Source organism: Astatotilapia calliptera, chromosome 9 (genome assembly GCF_900246225.1).
Source record: "Astatotilapia calliptera chromosome 9, fAstCal1.2, whole genome shotgun sequence".
In the NCBI taxonomy this organism is placed as follows: domain Eukaryota; kingdom Metazoa; phylum Chordata; class Actinopteri; order Cichliformes; family Cichlidae; genus Astatotilapia; species Astatotilapia calliptera.
Genome location: NC_039310.1, coordinates 29,378,125 through 29,399,105, shown reverse-complemented (window position 1 = coordinate 29,399,105; position 20,981 = coordinate 29,378,125). Strand labels below are relative to the sequence as shown.

General features: G+C 42.8%; 2 protein-coding genes across 2 annotated transcripts in view; both read right to left on the bottom strand.

Moving 5' to 3' along the window:
* LOC113029447 (NLR family CARD domain-containing protein 3-like) overlaps nucleotides 1-20,981 on the bottom strand; it is a 55,823-nt gene that overhangs the window by 14,590 nt on the left and 20,252 nt on the right. The gene's annotated exons all lie outside the window — the stretch shown is intronic.
* Nucleotides 1,754-18,244, bottom strand: LOC113029014 (ribosomal protein S6 kinase alpha-3). The gene is made up of 17 exons (XM_026179584.1): nucleotides 18,236-18,244; nucleotides 16,126-16,232; nucleotides 14,786-14,823; nucleotides 14,501-14,643; nucleotides 12,194-12,264; nucleotides 11,618-11,706; nucleotides 10,700-10,764; nucleotides 10,486-10,588; nucleotides 10,280-10,389; nucleotides 9,618-9,743; nucleotides 8,505-8,594; nucleotides 7,376-7,534; nucleotides 6,660-6,821; nucleotides 5,277-5,353; nucleotides 4,747-4,864; nucleotides 4,487-4,627; nucleotides 1,754-4,395 (listed from the first exon to the last, which is right to left on the bottom strand). The coding sequence occupies exons 1-17, from the start codon at nucleotides 18,242-18,244 to the stop codon at nucleotides 4,273-4,275; spliced, it is 1,731 nt and encodes a 576-aa protein (XP_026035369.1). The 3' UTR covers nucleotides 1,754-4,272.

Below are 20,981 nucleotides of genomic sequence, written 5' to 3'. Positions count from 1 at the left end.
AAAAACCACTGATTTTATGGCCATTAAAAAGTGTTCCCAGGGATTAGCTGTCAGCTGTGTGTGGATGCAGGAGATGCCACTTCCTGCTCTGCAGTATCATTTTTAGGTTATTATGCTTTCACATTTAAAGTCAAGTGTCCAGAGTCTCTGGTGTCAGTTGTAACAACGTGAAAGTGAGAACTTTTTTTTTTAGAAAGGAATGAGGTTCAAGGAGATCAAAGCACGACACTCTTTGACTGATTATTGTTTTTATTGTTTTTAATAGAAAGTCCAGCTCTCGCCGCAGGTACAAAAACTGAGAGCTGGCGTAGCAGCAGGGCTGACTGCGTCTCCGACAGGATCAAATCAGAGAAGGAGAGGAAGAGGAGCGAGGATGAAGAGAGAAGAAAGAAAGCTATGCCTCTGGTCATAAAGGGGGAAAACAAAATCAGCGTTTCATGTTTCATCATCCCAGAGCTGTACATGGATAGACGAGGAAGAGATCAACACTTACATATATATATATTCAATAATTATATATAAAACATAAAGAAAATCTGCATTTTATCCCTTTTTCTCACAGACACCCAGACGACCACAGAGAGGAAGCAGTTTCTAATCATTGACCCGCAGAAGCAAGAAGCTCAGTGGCTGTGGAAGATCATCTCCACCAGGAAACGATGAACAAAGACCGGCCACGATTTCAAAAAAGGTTCCCGACGGAGTAAAAAATGTCTCACTGAGTTAAAAATATCAAATTAATTCAGAGATAAAAGTCTTAAAATGTCATAACAGAGATGAAAAGTTCATTTCAAAGATTTGTGTTCGAGTTTAAAATAAGCTTTTTAATGAAAAATGACTTTTTAATGTACGATGAATACAGATGTGTATTTTAAAAACAACTTCTCTTATAATTTGATTTGTTTTTTGGGAATGTGTCATTTTCCACTTTTGTTTTTCAAAATCTGACTTTACCTTTTAATATTTCACATTTTCATCTCTAAACTGTTATGTTGAAACTTTGTCTCACTATTATGTTTTATAAAATCTGGACTCCTTATATCATAGTTTCATCTTTAACACGTGACTCTGCTGTTTAAAAGCTTTTTAATGTCACTTTCCAGCATTTTGATCTAAAAACTTCATTAGTGACAGTTTACTTCTACATTTCCAGTTTCTACTTTAAAACTGGACTTTTTCTCATAATTTAGAATTTTTTAATTGGAGCCTCAATCTGAACATAAATGATTTACACCATTAAGCGACTTAAACATGATTTTTGTTTTTCTTCTGCTGGTGGAAAACGAGCTCACACAGTCTGAGTCCGGCGCTTTTTGCTTTATGTGACGCTCGCTTGTTTGCAGCAGAGGCGCACGCAGAGAGGGCGGAGCGTAACGGCCCTGAATGCCGACCACTGCGGACACGAGGAAGCTTCGGAGGAGTTTAACAGGCCGTAACAACGTCTGGCAGCGACGTCGGTGCTCGTACCGATCCAGGATGTAAAATCAGCTGTGATGATGATGAAGGACTTGAAGTCCAACATTGACACAATCAATCAGATATTTGTTCTTGGAAGTGTTTCATTAGGGCCTAACCCCAAAGACCTTCAGTTTAACGAGATATTAAATGTAGAAAAGATGGACATGTTTGTATTTTAGTGGCTGGAACTGATTCTTTTCACAAAGATCGTCCACAAGTTTCAGTGAACTGACCCTTTCACTGATTTCTCCACCACTGGACCTCCGACTGCACGCCCAACGTGGTTTGCCGGTAGTCGTCAGATTTTTAAAGGATTCGCTGACACAAAAACAGGAAACGCACCAGACGCCAGCTCACCTGGCAGAAACAGCGCCACAGCAGTCGAGACAGAAGAGTTTGACTCCAGAAAAACACGTCGAAAAGTAAATGTAAGACTTCTAAATCATAAAATAAACATCAGCAAAGATGAAAACAAGGATTCAGGTTTTGGAGTTTCCATATCAGGTCTGATAAACACCTCTCTGTGCCTCGCTCGCCTTCTTCCACTCACACTTCTGTGCTTTGTTTTTAATATTTGTATGTACACCCCCTCCTTGTGGACGTATAAAAATGAATTGTCTTGATTCATAGAAACCTGAGTTGCTCGACATGTTCTGTATTTACAGTTCTGCTGCACGTAAGGAGGAGATCAGCCGGCTCATACAGACGTCGCGTGACCATCGGTGGAGGCGAGAAACGCCTTTTTCCCCTGTCAGCCTCATTTACAGGCAGGCAACACGTCATTTTAGTTTGTGTTTGTGAAGGAAGAAGGAGAAAACTCAGAGTTAAAGCTGCTTCTGTGGCCTCTTCTTCTGCTTTAAATTTACTGGCACATCCTAAAACTGCACAAGAGAAGCCAGAGAGGAGCTTTAAAGCAGAGGTGCTCGGCCCTGCTGCACAAACACCTGACTTTACTGATGTTTCAGGGTTTTATCAGCAGCTCTCTGATCACGCTCAGAAGCTCAGATAAAGTTAATTATTTGGATATTTTACATTTCTATTTAAGCTTTAGTGCTAAAATTTGAAATCCCAGCTGCTGATAGGCTCAAGCTTTGCCTCCAGTCTCCTGAGGAGGAGGAGGGAGCACCGCCCTTCATCACATTAAGATCTTTAAAAACCAGATTAAAGAGTAAAATAACAGGACAATAGTGTTAAATATCAGACCAGAGTGTCCAGGAGACGTTATACTGATGACAAACTACTCTGGGAGGAGTGTTTCAGAAGCACAGCCCTCCCGTGGCCACCAGGGGGCAGCAAAAGCTCAACATGTGCAGCTTAAAATTGATGCTGGACAAAAAAATACTGTTACAAAGACAGAGTGGCTCTTTCTGCTGCAAGTGTTGTTTCCACACTTGCATCACTCTTCCGTGATTTCCTGGATCTCTGTTTGTTCAAAGAATAAATCCGATCATGTTTTTCTTGCTGTCAACAAATCCCAACAAACTGATTCTAGTATCTTATCATGGGATTTATTGGCAGTAAGAAAAAACATCTGGAGGTGTCGTTACGTTTGCTGACCGGATGATCGAACGAGCCCACCGTCAAACACTCTGGACTAGAACACGGCTCAGATGTTTGTTCTTTGCTTTGTTGTTGCACATTAAAGATAAAATACTGGAAAGCGGGTTTCGGTTTGTCCGACAACAACAACACAGGCTGCAGACGGCTGCAGCAGGTTACTGAAGGTTAAATAAAATCGATTTCATTCACTTTTCTTAAAGAAAAGGCAAATTTATGAGAACAGCGTTTGTGCCACTGTGTGTGACGTGATTACAGAGCATGGATATGCGTTATGTTTTCGTCTGGGGCCACACGGAGCCAATAAAAGTGAAGATTTAATGAAATTTTTGTTTTTCAAAATGTGGAATTTTTTCAGATTAACTGGAGAGGTGTTTTCTTTTTTTCTGGTAAATTTGCCATTTTTTCTTACTAATCTTCACATTTTCTTCCCTCATAAAATTATTTATTTATTTTTCTAATAAATTTGCAAAACTCTTTTCAGATAAACTGGAATTCTTCCCATCAACATTTGCTGTTTCATTTCTCTTAATTTTGTCATTTTCTACTCATAAATTTAGGACTTTAAGCTAAAAAGACTTTTGCTCTGTAATTTGATCTTCAGTGACCCCAACACGCTGCTTTAGCTTTTTGGATTTTAAAACCATTTTGAGGCTGAGGCTGCTCCGCCCGTCGGGCTGAATGTCCCACCGTCTGTCCTTTTCTGCAGACGCCGTCGTCTCTCAGGCTACTTGAGGCTTAGATGCAGGATCTACAGCTACGCAGAACCATGACCACAGTATGATAACAAAGACTCTAGCTCTTTAAATGCATACCTTACATTACTTTGTTCCTATGATTTCCCCCGTCTGGAGTAAATAAATACAGTACTTTTATCTTCCTGACGCGCACTCGCCCTCTGGGCCTGCGAGCTAGCGCTGATTGTCCAAAGCAAAAAGAGAAGAGAAACGTAGGGCTCGCCCTTTAAGGTTCTCTCGACAGCTGAGTCCGGCTGCTGAACAGTGATGCTAAAGCTGAGACTCTACGGTAAGACAGCAGAAGAGATCCAATCAGAAGAGCCCGCAGAGGTGAAGGAGAGATCGAGGAGGGAGGGGGGCGGCCTCTGTGCTCCTATTTGGCGTTAGCGGTTCCCAGGTCCATCAGTAGTCTGTCCCGCCGGACCGAAGTGAGGGAGAGGGAAGGTCCGGCGGAGGTCAGATCGAGGTCAGAGTTGACGGGAGGAGGAAGAAAAGAAGGAGGCGGAGGAGAAAGAGGAGGTCACAGAGCGGTGGAAGTGATCTTCTTCAACCCCCGCCGCTGGGCCAGAGTGGAGCAGCCCACAGGCTCTAGGACCGGGGGGACATTCCTGTTAAGGGCAGAGTAGGTGGCCGCCATTGCACCCTGTAGGAGGAGCCAGAATACAAACTGATTAATCAATCAACCACTGACGGATGATGGAGATGGATGGATGGATGGATGGATGGATGGTTACCTTGACGAGGAGTGGTGCGTCCTGTCTGTTGAGGGTGTATTTGGGTAGCTGGTCTCTGTGCGTCACCCACGGGTGTCTGAGGACCTGCCCCGCTGTCAGCCGCTGGTGGGGGTCGACGTGCAGCATCTTAGACACCAGGTCCTAAAGGGTCAGAGGTTACAACTGAACTCCGGGTCACCGTGGCGATCACAGAGAGACGGTGAGCGGCTCACTTCAATCGGAGCTACTTTGCTGTGTGTTTGTTAGGAAACAGGCCTCACCTTAGCTTCAGTTGAGACAGAGTTCCAGTATCCTCCGCTGAGAGAGAACTTCCCGCTGCCGATCCGAGCCAAAATTTCCTCCGGGGTGTCCTCTGGACCGTTAGCAAATGGAGTGAAACTGGAAGGACAGAGCAAAGGGGCTGATATGCAGGAAGTGTAAGACCTGCAAACAGGCACCAAAACTATGAAAGAACAGGCATTAACTTCACACAGACAGTGTAAACACATCAATTATTTCAATGTGAGATCATCACTCGTTGCCTTGACGACATTTGTTTCATAAGGAATTTCATTTTGCCTTCTCAGTGAGTCCTTTCAGACCGCGGCTCATCAGGAAATACCACCAGCTCACCATCAACCAGCTGTGGTTAGCAAACCGCCTGATGACCATGAACCATCATTGTTGGCGTTTCTTTTACTTTTTGTAACAAAGAAGCATCTTTGACAAACTGATGTCAGGTAAAGAAAAAGTAAGAAGTTTCTTTTGTTAAATTAAGTTTCTTAGAAGCGAAGAGTAAAGTCTCTGTTACCCTGTTAGCATCGTGTAGAGCAGGACTCCGAGACTCCAGATGTCACAGGCTGCGTCATAACCCTGCTTCTTCAACACCTGCCAGGACAGAAAACACCAGCTTCAAGCAAAAGTAACGTCCTGCCTTCTCCTTTCTCTGCAACAAAAAGAGCGTCAGCACCCTCCAAATGATCAAGATTACACCTCTCACACATATATTTATATTCCCTACACTTGGCAGCTGTATAATCAGGGCTGCCTGAACATGCTTTGTCTCTGAAGGACTGTTTGGTTCAGGCTTAGTTACACAGCGATGACGCACAGGTGCAAACAGGTGCAGACAGCAAAAGAATCACTGTTAAGTGTTCATATGGAGAGTCGTGTAAAAAAAAAGGAAGAAGCCGTCAAAAGAATCTATTTGATCTCATTAATTTTATGGAGCAGGAAGCTAGCTAACAAATATTTTATACACTGTGGATCTTGCATGTTGTCATGTGACGTCCAGACTTCCTGAACCACAAAACAACCTGAGTATTTTGGATTCAGCGCATCTTCTTCTGCTCGTTTAATCTGACGACCTTCTTGATGCTAAATTGTGAAGCATTTGAGTTTTTGTTAAAGGGCGCCTCCGTGATGACACGGTGAATTTCGATGTTTCGCTACAGCAGAAGAAGTTTAACCAAACCTGTGACGAGAGTCCAGGCGCCTTCGTGCCAATACTGACTGAGAGACACAGCGCCACCTGGTGGCAACAGGAAATCAGCATTTTGCAGCATTTGCATTGTCCATCAGTATTTTGATGACTGAGTGTCAGTATTTCAGCTTTAATTGCAAAACTCTGATACTGTAACAGCTCTAAGAGAAACAATAGACTGGCTGGTGTTGTGCACAGGTGATTATTCCTCAGGTAAACAGGTTAGTTTGCATGTAGCAGCAGATAAGTTGATAAATATTTAGAGATCTTTCAGTTGAACAGTGTCAGCAGAAACAGTCGATCGTTTTTGAACACTTGTTCAGTTTTTAGAGGACAACAGCTGACTGTGAGGAAGACGCAGGAGTGTCAAAACATTAGTCTGTTCACACAACCGAAGGCTGTGAATTAATCAGCGCGCTCCGGTCCCGTCTGTCCTCGGAAAGTTTGCTGTCCTCGAGCTGAGGGGCACCTGACGGAGCTGCACTTTGATGGAGACTTTTGACTTTTCTTTTGTTCAACGTTTGTTTTAAATGTGTTAAATAACGGCATCAGACAAAATATGGGAAGGAATTCTGAACCTCACGAAAGTGAAAGTTTAAGTAAAAAGATGCTAAAATGGCAAATCTGTGGTGTCCTACAGAGCACGCACGATGATGACAGGAAATAAAGCAAAATGGTGAAAAAATAAAGGAAGGAGGAACCCCGACGTACCTCGGGGGCGACGAAGTTGGCGGTGTAACACGGCGTCATGAGCAGGCCGTTCTCCGCTCTCAGCTGCTTGGCGAAGCCAAAGTCGCAGATCCTGATGGACTCGGCGTTCCCGCTCTCGTCCACATACAGGATGTTACTGGGCTTCAGGTCTCTGTGCACCACCTGCAAACCCAGCAGGGCGACAGAGTCACGGAGGTCGACTACATCAGCTTTCTCTCTCTTCACCTCGAACGCATGTCTGCTGGATCGCAGCTATTATACAAAATTGACTAAACCTACTGAAGACATGGACAGAAAGAGCTTTGCTACCACATCAAAGGATTAGTAACCATTTATTACTTTACTGCCATTCTTTATTTGTACTTTTTGATTGTTGCATGATGGAAAAATGGGCTTATTTCATATTTAAATCAGTTTCTTCTGTCGTGCAGTGGACACTGCACGCTCGTATGTTAGCAGCTTGTCACAGCCTGCTTTATCCTCCTCTTTAGCTCTAACGGGGCTTTAATTTACTGGATTAACATCATTTTGTATCAAATGGGACTTAAAGTGACCAAGTCCCAACTCATAAAGAACCTTTTTAATTTGATACAGCGGCTCTCATCTCATCTGTCACAGCCGAACAGCAGCACATCTCCACAGAAAGACGAGCTCGAACATTTTGTGTCCATCTCTTTGTTTTACCGCTGCTCCTAAAGGCCTCTGGAGAAACGCACCCCTTGCACATGCAGGTACTCCACGGTCTTGGTGATGGTGTAGAGAACAGCGCTGGCTTCCCGCTCAGAGAAAAACTTCTGACGGAGGATTTTGTCCAGCAGCTCGCCTCCCTTCATCAGCTCCGTCACCAGGAACACCGACCGGCCGTCGTCATACACCTACGACACGAAAATAAACCGACCCACACGTAAGTCGGCAGCGATTTAGTCACAGAAATCGCCTGTGAATTTATTTATTCAGCTCTTAAAATTAAAAGCAAAAACAAAAATGCGGAACTAGACGTTTATAAGTGCCTCACTGCTGTTTCAAGTGGAAAACCATCAATTTAGATGAAACCATCATTAGTTACTGGATCAAATGCAAGCGGGGGCATTTTCACCCAGCAGCATCATCAGGACGATATTTTTAACTCTAATTAGCAGTGAGTCACAGAAAAAATGAAATCATTAGCATCACAGCAAGCAAATTATTATTTTTGTTTGTCCGACAGCGACTTGGAAAAGCTCGCCGGATATTCAGGTCGAGCCCAGGGGTGGGAAAGTGACCCTGGATGAGTCACGCGGCAGCTTCACTCCATGTTAACACAGGCTGAGGGTGATTTTCACAATAAGAGTTTAAAGTTAAACTCTTGTACTTAACCTGTGCAACTTTAACCAAAATGTTCACCAGCAGGGGGCAGCTTGTCCTAACAGCTTACAGGTGACTCACTGCTCCACCTTCTGGTACAAACTGGCATTGCATGAACTTACAGCCCAGCCTAGATTCATTACAGGTGTTTCTTCACATCTGCTGATTGCGTAAAGAAATCCTGCACGGCTTCAAACTATTCTTGAACACAGGACGACACACTGAGCACCTTTAAATCATCGTTGGTGTCACGATAGCAACAACACTGATGCTTTGTGTTCCTATAACTGATGTGATGCTTAATATCAAATGTTGGTGTAGACGTGGTTCTTTAAGTATGAAACAATATATTTATAAATATGTCAGGATACCTTTGGGCTTGATGGGGGAGCTGCACTTGTTAAATAACGTTAAATAAGAAAATAACCATGAGACTGAAGAGCCTGGTTAAGTTTAGCAGCAGATTTAGAGCAATTCAAAACTCTGCTGGGAGTGACTCACGTCTTTGAGGGTGATGATGTTGGGGTGCTGCCCGTATCTCAGCAGGATCTCCACCTCCTCCGTCGGGTCTCTCTTGGACTTGTTGATAATCTGCCACAGAGACAGTGCTTTGAATATAAAGTGTTTTTATTGCAAGTTTTTTAAAGTTTAAGATCTTTTAAATCCCACACGCTGACACAAAGTTTCAGCAGGATTGTGGAGTCCTGTGAAAAACTGAGGACGCCCGCACCGAGGAAAGGAAATAAGAGAGGAAGCAGCAGGCAGGTGCTCGATCATCAGCAATATAAAAGCAGGAACTTTGGCAGGTGTCAGGCTGGCTTTTCTACTCTAGTCTGATCAACATCAAATTGGATCATGCAACAGTACGATGATCCCAGGCATCCAGACAGCTGTGCATACACGGATGTCTGCAAAGCTCAATGAACTGAAGCAGTGCTGCAGAGAAGAGTGGGCTACGTTCCTCCACAGCCATAATTTCTGTCATACAGAAAAATGTGCTTCAAGTTATTGCTGCTTTTACAAGCCACTGAATTATGGAGCGTACTTAGTTTTTACAGGACTGGATGACAACGGTTTCTACTTAGATAATGCATCACTTATCGTGGCATTAAATCAGAAAAACAGTGTCAATTATGTTAATTTATTCACATTTTTGACAAATATGCAGATTATCACCAACAGCAACAGTATTTGAATATCCTGAAATGTCTCCAAACCAGCAGCACAACAAAATCTGAAGCCAACTTTTAGTTTGGAGCTGAGATCTGTTACGTCCTCGTAATTTACTGTCGTTTTTCAAACGAGCGGCGTTTGTATAATTACCGGACATTTTAAGCTGTTTCAAACGAATTTACTCCTTAAATGTCAACAATACCGACACAGTAAACTGTGAGCGTCAGAGACGGCAAACGGAACGAAACTAAAACAGCTAAAAGCTCAACCACGTTCACATGGTCATAGAAATATGAAGAATCGATAAATATCTGCACATCTGTGATAGAAATCATCTTTCAGAACGTTTCAGTGCATCATCAGCTTCTTTCCAGAAACCTGCCGTCGCCCTGCGTGTATTAAAAACACAAAAGCAGATGTTGAGCTGCTGTGCGCGTTCACCTTCACTGCGTACTCCATGCCGGTTCCTTTGTGTACGCAGCGCTTGCAGATGGAGTAGGAGCCGACGCCGATGTCCTCTTTGATCTCGTAGGCGTCTGCGAACTGGGACGTGCTTCTGTGAAGTTGCTGCACATGAAAAAAATGTAAACAGATGTGAGTCCTCATAACCAACGACTCGGGCCTGATTGAGACCTCTGCCCCACGGCGGCGGCGGCACTCGTGCTCATGCTGTGCGTTACGCGTTAATTACAAACAGTTTCACCCCCAGTGAGTCCTTACACTGATGCTATGATTATTAATCCTTATATTAGATGATTATTGTTATTTTGAGGTGAAAAACAGACTAATTACAAGAGATGTGAGAGTGCAGAGATGTGGCGTCTGGATGCGTTTCTCAGGAGATTTTGGAAAATGTTCTTGTTTCATTGAAAGCACTTAAAAAATGACTCATCCATGACCTAATCTACTGCTGGTGATAAAGGTACGATGTACCAGAAAGGAAGGAGGTGCAGGAGTGAAACCTCGGGAAAGCAAATGTGTGAATAAAATTTTCCAGGGTGGAGTGTGAAGACAGCCCCCGCGTGCTGTGCTCGTCGCCTCCGTCCACTGAGGGTTAGCCCAGTTAATTGGATTATTTCTGCCTCTGAGGCGTTTGCCTGTACCTGTACAATAGCATTGGGTAGTGGCTGTGTCTCCTCCTCCGTTATGGCCACAAAGCTGAACCCTCTGAACAGCTGATGGGCGTTGGCGCTCGGCGGGACCCCCGGCGAGTCTGGTTCACACAGAGAAACAGCTGTTAATACGGCAATGCGGTTCAGCTCTGCACAGTGTGAAGGGCAGGAGGAGGAGGTAGAGTGACAGCCTGTACCTCTGGGTGTTTTAGCTGTGAACTCTGGATCAAAATAGAAAGTGTCGTCAGGTCGCCCCGCTGCTGGCTTGAAAGGAGGGTGGAGTTCTCTGCGGTACAGCTTCTGCAGCGAGAGGAAATATGAGGGACAAGGAAACACACTGAAAGACAGAATCATAACCAAAGACGACTCTGTCATCATTAAAGCAGATTTTTCAATAAAGGAGAAACTGACATTCCAGTCGATGGTGCTGAAGAAATGATGCCTCTTGATCTCCTCCACTCCATCCGGCCCAGCTCCTAAAACAAACACCGCACCGACAGTGAGCCCGATGCTGCTGTAATCACATTTCCACAGGCTGCACGAGACCCGCGGAGACTTTGTTTGGAGCTAATCTCCACAGAAAAACACAAACACCATAAAGGGCTGAATGTTACGCTGTGTGAATTACACAGCGTAACAGATGCAGGTGTTGCATGCAGTAAATATGAACCTGTGGCTTCCGGGGGCCCTCGGGTTGTGTTTGGTGCCCTCAGCGGTGAAGGCAGCTCGAAACATTCCCACCTGCCGAGCATGTGACACGTGTAGCACGGCATGTCGAGAGCCTCAAAAGCCACGGCTCAATCGCTGGATTGTAATTATTAAGCAGTACTAAGCATCTTAATCAGCCAATCACATGGCAACAACTAAACGGTGCATTTATGCATGCAGACACGGTCGAGACACCTGCCGAAGCTCAAACTGGGCTCAGAACGGGGCTGTGATGTAACTGACAAAAAGACAGCTGGCAGAGCTGGAGGTGCTCAGATTTTATTTATGAGTGACGAGGACGGACGGGATTAGAAATGAGGCTGAGGTGGTTTGGATGTGTGACGAGGAGGGGCAGCGAATTCACTGGCAAAGAGGGTGACACAGGGCGCCAGCTCAGGGTCACATGGGGTGATTAAACAGGTAGACTTGTAACTGAAAATCTGCTGGAAGTATCTCCAGGATTACAGAGAGCTCAAAACTGAGAACTCCCATTTTTGTCATTATTTAATCTCACTGGGTGCTTTAATAAATAAACTTTAGAAGAATATTCTAAGAAAATGCTTCCATAACCACAAACCCATTGAACACCCTCTCAACGTGCCTCGTGTGTGCAGGTTTTACCTAATCTGTTGCCGGGGTTTCGCTTGAAAAGGTTCCTGAGGAGACTCTGAGCTTCGGAGCTGAGAAACTGCGGCATTCCCAGCTTGGCCCTGTGATGGACACAGAGAAAGGCAGCAGGGGGGATGAAACGGAGAGAGAAACATATCGAATGCTCTGTATTGTGTACCCAGCATCTGAAAGACTAGACAGAAACATGTCGATGTGACACAGGAAGCACACTCAGCACTCTGCAGAGTCTGCTCAGCAGCTTTCCCCCGGGCGGATACCGAGAGTCAAAAGAGAGCGAGAGAGGAAGAAGGAGGGGTTAATATTTCCTTTAATTCTCACCGACTGCAACATGATTATTTTCTCTCTTTTATGAAGAGCTATCAGCACATTCTGAGATGATCTCAGCCCATCCAGTCCTCATCCTCCTCTTCCTCCTGAGTGCTGCACTCTGTCTCCTCTAATAAAAATCCTCCCCTGGGCTGACTCGCCTTGTACTTTCTCTCTCTCTCTCCGTCTCTTCTCGGATGTACAGGGAGCTCAAATAAAAGCTGCAGGGTGGGGATCGGAGAGGAGTGTAAGGTGTCTTACTTGAGGATCATGGTCATCGTCTCTTTCCGGTCTTTTCCTTGAAACGGCAGCGTTCCCGTCAGCATCTCAAACTGTGAGAGAACAGGGACACCATCACGCTTATTAATTAATGAGTTTTTAGGACAGATCTGATATAACAATGTGCAATATGATCAGAAAACAGGAAGCTTAAGATACTTTTATACTTAATAGTCCTCAAGTTCTGTTGACATTTTACTGATAAAACATCCAGCATACGGCTCAAAATAAAGAATAACCACTGAAAATCAGTTTGATTATGTGCGCCTGTGTGTATTCGTTAATCTAAGAGTCACGCCCTCCTCTTTGTCTCATGGTCTGTTCCTGTGAACACAGCCCATGTTTTCTCACCTCTTTGGCCTCAGGATCAGCAAAAACTCACTTTCTGCATCCAGTACATATACAGTTAGGTTTTTGTTACCTGTTTATTGAAACTTAGTTTTATTGTGGACATGAGTATAATGTGTAGACTCAACTTTCATTTCAGAGTGTCCACATTCAACCTGGATGAAGGTTTAGGAGTTTCAACTCCTTAACATGTGCCACCCTGTTTTTAAAGGGGCCAAAAGTAATTGGACACTTCACTCAAAGGCTATTTCATGGGCAGGTGTGGGCAATTCCTTCGTTATGTCATTTCAATTAAGCAGATAAAAGGCCTGGAGTTGATTTGAGGTGTGGTGCTTGCATTTGGAAGATTTTGCTATGAACAGACAACATGTGGTCAAGCCATCCTTAAGCTGCGAAGGCAGAAAAAAACTCATCTGAGAAATTGCTACAATATCAAAATCTACAAAGAAAGAAAGCACTGGTGCACTCGACAGCGCAAAAAGAGCTGGTGGAGGACAGTGGTGGATGATCGCAGAATCGTTTCCATGGTGAAGAGAAACTCCTCCTCCGTCTACAGGTGCAAGCCACTCACAACCTCAGGAACACAAAAGCCAGATTGTACCTTCTACTAGCATACCACATCATCTGCACTGTGAAGGCTCTGACTTGCATGGCTGCCAGCGTCACTGGGACACTGGTGTTCATTGATGATGTGACACAGGACAGAAGAGGCATACTGTCTGCTCACATCCAGGAAACCCAGCATCTGGTGATGTCCATGAGTCCAACACGTCAGGCTGTCATTACCAGCAAAGGGTTTTCAACCAAGTATTAGAAATGAACATTTCGTTTTCAGTTCTTTAACTCGTCCATTTAGTTTGCATTATAAATTCTTTAATATATTATAAATGAAATCTTTTTCTTCAGCCCGCTGAAGTAAAGCTGGAAGTCTGAACTTTAACCGATTCGTTTAATTTAAAATTCATTGTGTTTAAGTACAGAACCAAAGTTAGAAAAAATCGTCTCTTACAAATATCTGTGGAAACATCAACGTATCTACCCGACCGAGCTGACATCATCTGGTATCGACATTTATAATGGCATATAATAAATAAATGACAACTACAGACGTAAAGAAGAGAGAAACATCCTTCAGCCATCTTTTGAGTGTTGTGGTGCACAGTTTGTCCACCAGGGGCACTCTGCAGCTTCCCTGCCACAAACTACAACCACCTGACCTCCTGGGATCAAACTTGCTCGTTGGCTTGTTAAAGCTGTGAACTATTGTCCGATATATCACTATAGTAAATCTTAAATATCTTATCGGTTCTAAAGTTGCTGTGTTTTATACTTAAGCTGTGTGTGGTAACCCAAAGAAAAGAAGCCGCAGAAACGAGCTTCCTCTGTGGGGGGTCTGGGTTAAGACTGGCTGAGGAGCTCCGACATCCTTCATGTCAAAAGGACCCAGCTGAGGTGGTTTGTGCATCTGATAAGGATGCCTTCTGGACGCCTTCCTTTTGAGGTTTTTCAAGCTTGCCTAACTGAGAGGAGGCCCCAAAGCAGACCCAGGCATGCCAGAGAGAACAAATCTCTCAGCTGGCTTCAGAAAGCCTCAGTGTCCCTCTGAGAAGAGCCAGGAAAGAAGCCAGGGAGCAGGAGCTTCTCTGCTGTAACTGATAAGTGGCAGAAAACAGATGGATGGATGTTTACCTCCTCATAAATGTCGGGGCTTTTGAGCTGTACTAACACAAATTTAAATGTAATTTGTGACTTTTTGTGCAACAATGTTTACGTGGGAACCACGGAGGATTTAAAAATGTTATCAGCTTGCAAACAGCTCCAAATAATTTGAGCTGCCAGGAGAAAAACCTCATTACAGCTCACCTGAGACCGCAGGACTGCTGATACGACACAATGAGTGCGATAAGATTTATTGCAATCGGATTATTTGGGGACTCTCACCATGAGAACGCCGTACGACCACCAGTCGGCGCTGTGCGTGTGTCCTCGCCTGTTCACCACCTCTGGAGCCATGTACTCCACCGTGCCGCAGAAAGAGTAGGCCTTGTTCTCGTGGTCTATCGACTCCTTGCTGAGGCCGAAGTCTGAGCACACAAACGCACACCACATGTACAAAGATGAGTGCCAGCTTTGCATGATAAAAACACAGAGAAAGCAGCAGTAAGTATCTGTGCACAGCGGCAGGGGTACGCGTGAGGAAACAGAAAAAGGTGTAAGGTTACGCACCAGTCAGCTTGATGTGTCCCTCCTCATCGAGCAGGATGCTGAAACAACAGAAGACTGTTTCAAATGCTGCATTACTCAGTGTGATTGTGCACTTACAGCCTTCATGTCATGACTGAGCTTTCACAGGCAAGATTCTGGAGACCAGACTTAAGATTTGTGGGGCAGACAGCAGCTCCCCATAATGGCACGTCATTAAATTATAGCATGGAGGCTTGTTTGAAAGCAGGGACGTCAAACTCACTTCACATCGTGGGCACACGCACAGCCTTCATGTTCATGTAAAGAAGTTTAATTACACAAGTATTCCCTGAGATTTGTAAAAAAGAACTTCCAACATTATGCCTCAGTTTTTCTACATGATGAAGAAATGAAAGAAACCTGCCAGCACGACACTTTGGGCTGACATTGTAAGAAAGAACGTGTACCCTGCAGAGAAGGTAACTCGGATTTAACAGTTTTTCTTCTTTGTTTTGAACAAACAGTAGCAGAGTTACAGTCATGTAAAGAGGCAAGCCTGCCAAACTATGGTACATAATGGGTTAATGACTCTGGTATGACTGGCCATGGGAGGTGGAGGTCGTATCAGCAGGAAAAGCTGTAAAACGTATGAAGCTACAGTTCAAAGTCCAACATTTATGCCCCACGTTCACATTTTCCAAAGCCGTCCGCTGGGCCGCACTGGAGTCTTTGTTGGGCCGATTCTGGCCCCCGGGCCTTATGTTTGACACCCCTGGTTAAAGGACTATTCCTGCTAACTTTGCACTTTCCCTGACCTCTGCTGTGATGGTTCACCTTCATCACCTCTCCGTTAGACTTCTGTAGCTCTGATGGTCCAGCTGCACTCTCTCTGACTCACAGGCTCAGCTGCCCGACAAAGTAAACACAAGACGTCGCTGCAGTCTGAGCTCAACTGCACTGCCATTTAAAAGTTTTACTACTTGTGTTTAAAGCCCTGCGTCAGGATCTCCAGCTCTCTGCGATCAGCTCACAGCCCCTAACCTGAAGACCAAAGGTGAGCAGGCGTTTCTGTTATTGCCTCCAAATAACAGAACAGCTGACAGTCTTAAAATCGATTCTGTTGCATTTCTCTGCCTCCACAGACGGGGCCAACTCTAGTCGTTTTAAATGTGCTGTTTAAATAAAACAGAGTTGACTTGAACGTAAACACAGACATTAGTGGCCTGGAAAAGCCATTTTGCTAACTGCATTAGAGATCTCCACGAGGGAAACCTGGCAGCTGACCTAATCGTCCTGCCGGGACGCTGCACGCTGCTTTGTTTACATGCATGAGGCTGTGTGTGTGTGTGTGTGTGTGTGTGTGTGTGTGTGTGTGTGCATACTTCTCAGGTTTGAGGTCTCTGTAAATGATGCCGAGCCCGTGGAGGTGATCGAGGGCCCGCGCGAGCTCCGCCAGGTAGAACTTCACGTCTTCCTCTGTGAACATTACCTGAAACACAGGTGTGTTTTTTTAATCACTGCAGGTCCAGATTTGACCATGTAGCCTTAAACAGCAGCAGTCATGCTGTAAGTGCAGGACAAATGAAAAGCCTGAGTCTTTTCTTCTTCAGCTTGCTTTTTTTAATTTCTTATTCGGACTTTTTAGGGTTTAGTTTATTCTATCATATATGTATCTATCGGCTCCAGCACACATTCGACCCGATTTGAATAGTTGGTTAAGAAAATGGATGGATGGGCTTATTTTTCAGCAGCTGACAGCTCAGACGGGTGCAGGACCACCATGCACAGAACCTCTGAGTGTGCTGTACCCATGCTTCCAAATAGCCCAGACTGTCCAGGAGTCCTCTGATTCTCTATCCAGGTACTGCCAGGATCAGTGACCACATGCACCGGGCTGTTAGGGAGTGGATCCATGCCATAAACTATTTGTGAATGTCATAATACACAAGAATAATTCACCATATTGGCAAGTTAACTTTAATTATATTTGTTTTTAAACCTTGCTCCTCAGAAGTGTTTACATCCGGATTTGAGCAGTGAATTTATGAGCAAGCTCCAGCTGGATCCTGACACTCTAAGCTGAAGATCCTAGTAAACCGGTAAAACCCCTCAGCACCAGCGCTGCAAATCACTGCTCTTAATCCTTGCCTTTCTAGATAAAAGGGAGTTTTTCTCCCAACTTGTCACCAAATGTTGTTTAAGTAGTCATGATAAATTGGGTTCTTTCTAATGCTTGGTCTTACTTTAAACGCCTTGACGCAACTGGTGTTTGAATTGGTGCGTATACAAACAAAAATTAAAGTGATATGAGTTAAATGACAACCTGCAGCTGGGTAGCTGGGTGTTTTGACTGTCTGCTCATCAACTACAGCTGATATTGTTAAAGCCTCACAAGCTTAACGAGACATTTTTTAAGCAAATATGATTTACCCGTCAAATTAATTGTCACATATTCAAGCAAGGACATTGAAAACTTCAGAACATTTTTGTGTGGATAAAACTGTTAGATAGACTGAAAATACTTTCAATCTTAGAGATTAATATTCTAACATGAACGACTGAGCTATGACACTCGTATACAATTCTTTAAAAACGTGCCCAACTTACAATGGATTTTTTTTCCTCCTTAAATTATTTTTGTCTTTTTTGTATTCATCCCTGTTACTTTCTAAACGTTTAGTGATAGTTCAGCTTCGCCAATGCATTAAAATTTGTATATCATGTCTCTTTATTTCAAGTTATTGAGATCATTTTTAATATTGCAGAGCTAAAAAAAAAAAAAAGAAAAGGAAAAGAGAGAAGACATAATATATATAAACATAGCTCGTGTAACTGTTGACAGCTGATACAGTAAAACTAACATGAGAAACAAACTTTTATTATACATTTAATAACAAACTTTCTTCGTTCATACACTGACCCACTTACAGCTAGATTTGACGGTGTATGTTTAGGAGACACTTTTTTTTGTTTTATGAATTTAACGAGTCAGCAGGACCCAACTTATCCAATAATATGCAGCTTTTTAAACAGCACTTGTTTCATTCATTTAAAAGGTTAATTATTTTTTTTACATTTATTACATTTTATTTTGTATTTTACTCATCACTCTCCTTTGTGTAACTCAATTTTATTTTCCCATAATAAGAAGAAACACTGTATTTTAACTGAGACATACTTTAAAACCTTAATAGTTCACTCTTCATCCCACTCACATCAAACACACTAAATTACTGTTTGTTAAGGACATGCAGTGACACTTAATCCTAGACCTTATGAATAAGTTTATACTTCGTCCTACTCCTTTTTGAACACGTAAATGCGTCAGTGCTATAATGTTGTCAGTGTTTTGTTTACCTGACAATTTTCTGTAAGGCGCTCCTTTCTGTGAACAGCATTATATTGTGCAAGCAATACTTGCATACTTGCTTAGCTCGGAGGTGAAGGCAACTCTTCTAACCCACAAACAGAATAAACTGAACCCACACTCACCCTGTCCATCCTCCTTGAACACCAGCTCCCTCTTCTCAGACTCATTTTCGTTCTTTCCACGTCGCCGATTTTTACCTCCTTTTAACCTGTAAACAGAAACAAGCAGAAATACATTAGTGGTTTGTGGTCAATTTCACTGTTTTGTTTTTTTAAACGTACATATAAATAATTTTGGCGCCATAAACAATCAACCAACAATTAAATGGAAAAACACCAATACTAAGATTTCATCAGGTTGGCTTGAGTGGAGTTAAAATTTAATCAAGCTTAAGGCAGCTTTTTGTTTAGCAACGGAACAAAAATGACTAGAAACACCAGAAACTTCTGCTAAACAAGACAACACTGACACCTTGTTTTAAGTACGTGTGAATGGGTTCAATTTCAGTTATCCAAACTGGCGTTTTATCGTGGTACACAGCAGAGATGGCATTAATTTCAACGCCTGTGTGAGCTTCTCTCTGAAAGGGGAACCGGACAGAAAGAGGAGCTAACCTTTATGTTAAGGGGTCGTAACATCGTCCAAACGCTACAATACCATCTGGAGAATAGTATGGAAACCAGTATAAAGACACTCTGGTGTTTTAAAGGGCTGAATATTGGTGGAAATTGGAGGCGGATATTACGGGCCGGCCCGGGTGGGGTAACTAGGTAGAAGCTAGCTGGTTAGCTGTAATAGTTAGCAGCGGACTACACCAGTAATCAGTTAGCTCAATCGTAAAGGAGAACTTTATTAGATTTCTCCTAAATTCACAGTTACCCGCATAGAACCAAACAGAGAGGGTAAACATCACGTATACCACGCTAACGGTCGTGTAAACGAGGCTCCGCGGGGCTAACTAGCAGCAGCCGGTCGGTGTCACGTTTTAGCTGCGTGTGTCCGCGGCGGGCTCCGACACAATCAACTGAAACTCGTCGCTAACGGATGGCTTCCCGCTAGCCTTACCTTTATTTTTGGGCATATTCTTTCACGCCTCGGTCACGGTAGTTCCGCTCGGTAGAAATGACCAGCTGTTAAACAATAACTGTTCACGAGAAGTGAGCGAATGCAGAGAAAGCACAGATCTGACGAGATGCTAGCTACTCAGCGTCGAATCACTCATCAGAAGTGCGCATGCGCAGACCAGGATATTCAAAACCTCAGTACTTTATTGGAACAGGGCATTGTTACAGAGACAAAGCGCTTCTTTCAGTAAAGAAGCAACAGTGACGAAATTCACCTCTAATAAATGTAAAAGTACCGTTGTAGTAGTAATTCTTATTGCTTATGTTCAATTTTTACATTATTATCATACAGTTAAAAAACATTTTTATTGTGGCTGTTTTATTTTCTTCAGCTATTAATGTATTGATTTATATTCACATTCTTACGTTTTATTTTATTTTATAAAAACATTATTTCAATATTTTTCTTACATGTACCTTAACATGTGGAGCTTCTTCGCCTCTGTCAGTGCGCCCCAGGGTGGCTGTGGCTACAATGTAGCTTGCCATCACCAGTGTGTGAATGTGTGTGTGAATGGGTGGATGACTGGATGTGTAAAGCGCTTTGGGGTCCTTAGGGACTAGAAAAGCGCTATATAAATACAGGCCATTTACCATTTACCATTTAAATTATGATTTTTTAAAATTATATTTTATTAAATTTTATTGTATTTTATTTCCAATCTTCTTTTAGTTTTTTATTGATTTTTTTTAATGTTGAGGGCTATTCTGTTGTTTCCTTTACTCATTTTTATTCCATTTTAATTTAATTGTTATTTTTAAATTTACCCCGAGCTCCTTACTAAATTACAAATGTTTATTTTTTTATATTTATTATTATATGACATTTTAACTTGTTAAGCTCATTTTATGTGACTTTATTTATTAGTTTACACGTAACTGAGTCCCTTCTAGGGTAACTTGTATCTTATCGTACAATATCGTTCTGTTGTACAGTTTTTTACTGAACTGTTTTTCGCTGACTGCTGGTACTTTTAAAGTACATCCAGGGCTCCAGGGGGCGCTCTGTCATGTGTTTTCAGCTCGTTAGTTTGTCCTGAAAGAAAACACACGTCTTTTTGTGTGTTTTCTTTTTGTGGCTCAGCTAGCTTTCTGCAGGAAATCTGACCATCTGCATCGATTAAAGGTGAACGATTAGCTGTACCTGAACATTTGTGCATGCAGTTCAACTCTTTTCCTTTAATGTTAAAGAGCCAACTAGTTCGTAGTGGAGAAATCTGAACCTCAGAGCTGCCTCTATCTACTGATTAGCTGTTCGTTGCTAAGCTAATGGTTGTGATGGCTGACTTCGGCTGCAGGGTCGTGCTGAATGTTGACTCTATTCTTGCTGTTATTTAAAAGAATAAACAGAAAAGACTTGAGCAGAAAAATAGGTCGTGGCGGATTATTTATTAGAGAAAAAATGTTTCGTTAAAATGTGAAGTATCGCTGCTCACGTCTCACTTCTACTTAAAACAGAACATTTTGAATGGAAGTCTTGTTATAACAGGAATGATCAAAATAAACATTTAAACGTGCACTTATAAAAAAAGGAATACAAAATTATAATGAAAAATTATAATAGTAGCTTATATAATCTACATGTATGTGAAAATTAAAATATTATAATAGAAAAAATGGTCTTAATGGCAATTGCATGAATTATGGGCAAGAGCTGTGCAGTTACATAAATAAACAGTAAAATACTTACTGTAATCACAAATGATTATTTGACATAATAAACACAATTACAGATTTTGTAAAT